The following is a 7,366-nucleotide window of genomic DNA, read 5'->3' as shown; positions in this document are numbered from 1 at the left end:
GTAAAGACCTATTTTTACTTAAGTAAAAGTACAGAAGTACTCGTTTTTAAAAAAACTTAAGTATCAAAAGTAAAAAGTAAATGTCAATGCATTGTTTTATTATTGTTGCATTGTTGTATGTAATACTTAAATTACCGTATGCCTCTGAATCTACGCCTGCCTTCCTACCATCATATCAATATCAAATTTATTTCTAGAACACAGTTCCAGTAGTGGGATTGAATGTGAGATTGAATAAGTCACTCAATAACGTCCACAATGGTTTCCGACACCTAAATGGCTGTTCCCTCAAATATTGCCCTATTTAAAGTTTTTTGGCTTTTAGTATGAATATGTTAGCCGTACTATTATCTATGAGCTAGTGTGCTCCAAAAAAGTGACAAAATTCGCATTTAGAAAACCAAACCCAACGTTAAAAATGAAAATCAGGTTTATGTCAGAATCCAATGTCAGATTGACGTTGATCTCCAACGTTGGACAGACGTTGTATTGTGGTTGAAAATGAAAATCGGGTTGACGTCAGAAACCAACATCAGTCGGGTTCTGACATCAACCCGACTTTTATTTTCAATCAATATCCAACGTCAATCTGACGTCGGGTTCTGATGTCAATCCGACTTTCATTTCCAACCAAAATGCAACCCCTGCAACCAAAATCATCCACTGACTGATGTTACTTTCTACTCAAGGACCTTGACAGAATTGTAGTGGAGTAAAAAGTATGATATTTTTCTTTCAAATGTAGTGAAGTTAAAGTAAAAAGTTTCCAGAAAAAATAATACTCAAGTAAAGTACAGATACTCAAAAAGTGTACTTAAGTACAGTACTCAAGTAAATGTACTTTGTTACTGTCCACCTCTGAACGTAACACAAATAATGCTAATAAATACATAAAAGCAGAGGTGTAAAAAGTACTCAAAAATGTTACTCAAGTGAAAGTACAAGTACTGAGGGAAGATTTCACTCAGTTAAAAGTAAAAGTATCTGGCCAGAATCGTACTTGAGTAAAAGTAAAAAAGTACCACATTAAAATTGTACTTGAGTATTAAAGAAGTAAAAGTAAAAGCAAGAATGAAAACTAGAGATGTAAAAACAAATATTGCATCACAATAAGTGTAATTGTGATTGTCAAAACATTTGGTAACTAAATAGAATTTTATGCAGTTTAGTGACAACATGTTACAATGTTTATGACTGGTAGGATACAGTTTTTATTATTGCTTGACAAAAGTTTCAAGATTTCAATTCCATTCTTGTGATTTGATTCCGATTTTGATTCAATATTGACTAATTTGGATACATGTTTATTTTAAATTTTATTTAAAAAAAATAATCTCATCTTATGCTGTAAACATAGAGGGCCCAATCTGCTGGTATTTTTAAAGGTTAAAAATAACAAATTAAATTAAATATAATGCAGTTTTTGTTATAATAACAATTATTTAATGACATAAGTAAAAATATAATAAAAATGTAATATAGTGCTCAGCAAAATCTCCTCTCTAGCTATTTTTTCTATTCAATTAACATGCTATGGTCATTAAATGGCTTTCTTGAGGTAAATGTAAAGTTATGCGATATATAATTGTTTTCCTGCTGTTATATTGACCTCTTTCCGTGGTTGAAAAACACTAATTGGTCGATATTATGTATACTTTCGGTAAGTTGTACTGCATCTTTAAATAAAAAAGTAACAGGTGATCGGTTCACGTGCACTTGAACTGAGGCGCTCAGCGATCTGTCACGTCACATTTACAAGCGCCAAACGTATTTTTGTCTGAATTTCGTAATAAAATTGACGGAATCTAAGAGCTGAGAATTAGTTTAATATTAAAAGTACCTCTTTGCTCCGCAATTTTTCTGTGCGTGAGAAAATGGATGTGTGGCGTGAGAGCGTGTGAAAAGTGTCAATTGTGTGAGTCTCACGCTCAATGCGTGAGAGTTGGCAGCCCTGCGTCACTTCCAAAGGACCAATGAACATGTCTGACCAATTTCATGGAATGTGAAAATGAATCTCATTGGCAGAATAAATTACATGTAAATTAAACTGGGCATGAGCGCAATTCAATTGGTTTGGTAATAGCAAGGGAAAATAGAATGAAGTGATCTCCAAAAAAGAAGTACTTTTTGACTATAAATAAAATTGTAAGGAGTAAAAAGTTTCTTAAAAAATTTAATTAAGTAAAAGTAAAAGTATTGATTTTTAATTGTACTCAAGTAAAGTAAAAATCCCCAAAAATAATACTTACAGTAATCAAGTAAAATTACTCAAGTATTTTACTCCTCTGAATAAAAGGTTATAACCCCTTCGTCTAAAAGGTATCTTCACTCCAAAATATCTCAAAGAGATCCAAAAGAAAAGATGTTTTGAAATATTTGATTAAATATTCTTTGATTTTAATACAAACTCGCACTGATTGTCATGACAGAGGTAAAGATGATGTAACAGATGTTCTGATAGCCTGTACACTATATCATACAAAAGTTTGGGGTTAGTAAGATTTAAAAAAAAAAAATTTGTACTTTTTTTTTTTTCAGCAAAAATGCATTACATTGATACAATACGACCCTAAACATTGATAATAATCAGAAATAAGTTAAAATTAATTTGGTTGCAGATTTATTTATTTATTTATTTTTATAAACGGAACCGGTTCTGAACTCAAAAACTCAACAAAATCACAGCCAATCAGAAAATATTCATTTAATATACAGCTATGCTGAGCAAAACTGTCAACCAATGAGATTTACTCAGCACATTGTGATGAAGATATAAACCAAGCGACAGACAAAACATCTTCTCTCGCTGTTAGTGTCACTGATTAATTGATTAAAGTAACTGGATCAGACCCTCTTATTGGAGAAAAACTTTTCAACAGTCTAACAGGGAGGCAAAACTCATGAAAAAGCACTTAGAAATGAAGTACCCGCAATCAAAAAAAAAAAGGGCTTGTTTTATTATTAACCAGATCTAAGCGCTGAGATAAAGAAAGAACACTTACCAAGATAAATCAGTTTACAATTCACATTCCCAACAGGCGGATTAAACTGACACGTCACGCGCAGCTGTGTTTAGATGTGATTTAACAGACTTTTAAGATCCCTTAAAGCTTTCAAGCGCGTGAGGAGTTTACATCTCCTGTGATCTCGGAGAGGAGAGAGTTATTAATGATGTAACTTATCTCAATTATTCCAGAGGTGAACTAGCGGTCAGGGACAGAAACGGCAAAATACTAAAAAGAATGACACTCTCCTTTAGCTTTAGGAAGGATTATCATATGTACACCCATAAGTCTCGCCGTACGTCATCTTCATGTTATCGCTGATGACCTCCCCCCCAAAAAATATACAAAATAATTTAATCACGTACACAGAAATAAGTCAGTAGAGCGAGCCAAATCTCCATGTAATCTCCGAACTATTTCACAGCAGTAGAATTACATTTGAATCACTTTTTCCGTCCACACGAACTTCTTTTGGTGGGTAAAACTCCAACTCCACCATTTGTTCTGTACCTGAGTTTGGCTTTGGTTCTGGCTTTTGGTTCTGGCTTTGTATTCAAGGTCTAGCCGAGCGTTCCTGATCCATAAAGGTGAAGAACAGACACACGGCGGTGGTGATGAGGGTGTGCATGGCCTCGTACAAGAGTTTGGGAGAAAACACACTCCAGATGAAGAGGTGGTATCGGAGACTGGTGACCAGAACCACGTAGAACACGACTGGGATGGAGCGCAGGAGCGCGAAGCAATAGCTGCCATGACCGAGACCCATTACAGCCCTGAAAGACAGCAGAAGAAAGACATTCAGTCTATGATGTGTGTCATTATATAATACTGTAGTCATAAAACCGTTAGGTCTCATCGACTGTAGTTCATTCCTCATTTAAAGCTAATGGAAAAGCTATTACTTCCTCTATTAAGCTTTGATTATGTATTACGACGAACGTCTATGATACATTCATTAAGACAAATGTCACCCGTCATGGTCTGATGCCACAGCTATCAGCAAGTCTAGTCGCAAAGATATTGAGGCCTAGACTGAATCAGGCTGGCCTAGACCGCATTAGACTGACACGCACTTGACTAGACCAGATAATAAGGACTGGAATGGACTAGACTAAACCGGATTTGAGTGGATTTCACTGGACTTGACAAAACTAAATTAGACTGAACTGATTGAGTGGATTATAGACTAGACTGGACTAAGACTACTTTAAACTGAATTGGATTGGACTGGACTAGAATGGGCAGGACTGGACTAGTATGGACTCAAGTGGGCTAGGCTAAATTAGATGAGCTCAAGCTATAACTGAACTGGACCGAAGTTGATGATAGACTGGACTAGGCTAGACTATTTTGGGCTGAATTGGATTGGACTGGGCTAAAATGAACTGAACTGGACTAGAATGGTCAGGACTGGACTAGTATGGACTGAAGTGGGCTAGGATAGATTAGATGACCTCATCCTATAAACTGGATTGGACTAGACTATTTTGGAATGAATTTGAACGGACTAAACTGGACTAGTATGGACTGAACTGGGCTAGAATGGGCAGGACTGGACTAGTATGGACTCAAGTGGGCTAGGCTAAATTAGATGACCTCAAGCTATAACTGAACTGGACCGAAGTTGATGATAGACTGGACTAGGCTAGACTATTTTGGGCTGAATTGGATTGGACTGGGCTAAAATGAACTGAACTGGACTAGAATGGTCAGGACTGGACTAGTATGGACTGAAGTGGGCTAGGATAGATTAGATGACCTCATCCTATAAACTGGATTGGACTAGACTATTTTGGAATGAATTTGAACGGACTAAACTGGACTAGTATGGACTGAACTGGGCTAGAATGGACAGGACTGGACTAGTATGGACTGAAATGGGCTAGAATGGGCAGGACTGGACTAGTATGAACTGAAGTGGCCTAGGATAGATTAGATGACCTCATCCTATAAACTCGACTGGACTAGACTACTTTGGCCTGAATTTGAATGAACAGGACTGGGCTAGTATGGACTGAAGTGGGCTAGGCTAGATTAGATCGCCTCAAACTATAAACTGAACTGGACTGGAGTTGATGATAGACTGGAATGGGCTAGACTACTTTGGACTTAATTTGAATGGACTGGACAAGAATGGACTGAACTGGACTAAAATGGGCAAGACTGGGCTAGTATGGACTGAACAGGAATAGGCTACATAAGATGACCTCAACCTATAAACTGGCCTGGACTAGACTATTTTGGACTGAATTGGATTGGACTGGACTTAAATGAACTGAACTGGATTGGAGTTGATTATAGACTGAATTGGACTGGACTAGAAAGAGCTTAAATGGGCTAGGCTAGAATAGATGACCTCAACATACAGAATTCTGTCAACATGACAGATTGGAGTGGGCTAGACTGGACTGCAATGGACTAGAACGGGCAGAACTGGGCTAGTATGGGCTGAAGTGGCAAGGCTAGATTAGATGACCTCAACCTAAAAACTGGACTGGACTAGACTACTTTGGACTGAATTTGAATTAACTGGGCTAGTATGGACTGAAGTAGGTTAGGCTAAACTGCATTGGACTAGACTAGACTACTTTGGAATAAATTTGATTGGACTGTTCAATAATTGACTGAACTGGTCTAGAATGGGCAGGACTGGACTATAATGAACTGAACTGGATTGGAGTTGATTATAGACTGAACTGAATTGGACTGGACTATAATGAACTGAACTGGATTGGAGTTGATTATAGACTGAATGGAATTGGACTGGACTATAATGAACTGAACTGGATTGGAGTTGATTATAGACTGAATGGAATTGGACTGGACTATAATGAACTGAACTGGATTGGAGTTGATTATAGACTGAATTGAATTGGACTGGACTATAATGAACTGAACTGGATTGGAGTTGATTATAGACTGAACTAAATTGGACTGGACTATAATGAACTGAACTGGATTGGAGTTGATTATAGACTGAATGGAATTGGACTGGACTATAATGAACTGAACTGGACTGGAGTTGATGACAGAATGGAGTGAGCTAGACTGGACTGAAATGGACTAGAATTGGCAGGACTGGACTAGAATGGACTAAAGGTAGGTTAGGCTAAATTGCACTGGACTAGACAAGAATAATTTAGTGAATCTGATTGGACTGTTTCAGAATTGGCAGGACTGGTCCAGAATGGACTGAAGTGAGCTAGGCTGGCCCAACCTATAAATAACTGTTCTCTGTCATTACAATTTGAACAAATGCTTAGTGTCTCAGCCTGAAGAACAAGTATTATTCATACGATAGAACCCAGACTCCTGGATTTCAGGCTGTTGTATCAGACATCTTCTCTCCAGCCCTGGGCAAATCAATGTGTGAGCAGCCTGTATGACTCCCACCATGAGAGTTCATCTTCTCCAAGGAACAAATGCCCTCATTCCTTCTTCACATGCATTTGGATGTAGGGCAGTTTCTACAGCGGCAACCAGCAAAAAGCTCCACTGTCTGTGGATATGAGTCAAAGGCATTCTGGCATCAGCCTTGCATTAAAAATGTAAGTTTATTGTTGTGGAGACACAAATATTGATAGCCCAATCCCCCAAAGTGGTAAACACAGTGCTTTGTCAATACTGATATGACAAGCAAAATATCAGGAGAAAATAATCACGCATGCAGCGCCCATCTTTCACAAACAGCGTGACTGCGTGAGCTAGTTGGAGCCAGCTGAAGATGCTCTCCGGATGAGCATGTTTTGTCGAGAGTTTGAACTCCTTAATTCTTCCATTAACGGATTGTCGAGTCTGGCCTGAAAAAAACCCTCTCACAGGGACAGAGACACACTTTCTGGGAGATTTCCTCTCCGGCGTAATTACGCTCAGTGATTTTGTGTGACAGCGAAAGAGGAAAAGGATAAGCGAGATAGCAACGCGGGGTTCAACCTGGAAACTAATTAGTGAATGTGACTTACATTATGAGAGTGTTATGAGATACACAAGCAAAAGTTGAAGACTGATAGGAGATATCATTACAATCAAGACAACACAACACATTTAAAGGGACAGTTCACCCAAAAATGATGTGGTTTAAAACGTGTATTAAATTGACTAGTCAATAGTGCTTTTTCCTTCATTTTTATATTCTATTGTGTTCTGCATAAGAAAGAAAATCATACAGGTTTGGAACGACATGAGAGTAAGCAAATAACATACCTTTAATATCTGGGTGAACTATCCCTTTAAATTCTGAATGTTTCACTCTATTTTAGATAGATGATGGAAATGATGTAGGAACCCTAACCCATGGCTTTGGAATATGTCCTGGTGCAAATTAGTTATATTATTTGGGGAAAATTAGCCTTAGCTAACAT

General features: G+C 37.6%; 1 protein-coding gene across 1 annotated transcript in view; it reads right to left on the bottom strand.

The window, feature by feature from the left end:
* Positions 1-2,375: 2,375 nt before the first annotated feature.
* pigg (phosphatidylinositol glycan anchor biosynthesis class G (EMM blood group)) overlaps positions 2,376-7,366 on the bottom strand; it is a 144,511-nt gene continuing 139,520 nt past the window's right edge. The window contains exon 13 of the mRNA XM_084133084.1: positions 2,376-3,778. Coding sequence (XP_083989210.1) covers positions 3,559-3,778 — 220 coding nt within the window. The 3' untranslated portion in view covers positions 2,376-3,558. The remainder of the gene's footprint in view (positions 3,779-7,366) is intronic.

This window comes from Abramis brama (genome assembly GCF_963993115.1).
Source record: "Abramis brama genome assembly, chromosome: 13".
In the NCBI taxonomy this organism is placed as follows: domain Eukaryota; kingdom Metazoa; phylum Chordata; class Actinopteri; order Cypriniformes; family Leuciscidae; genus Abramis; species Abramis brama.
The sequence above is the reverse complement of the archived record's forward strand: the minus strand, read 5'-3'. Positions and strand labels throughout refer to the sequence as shown.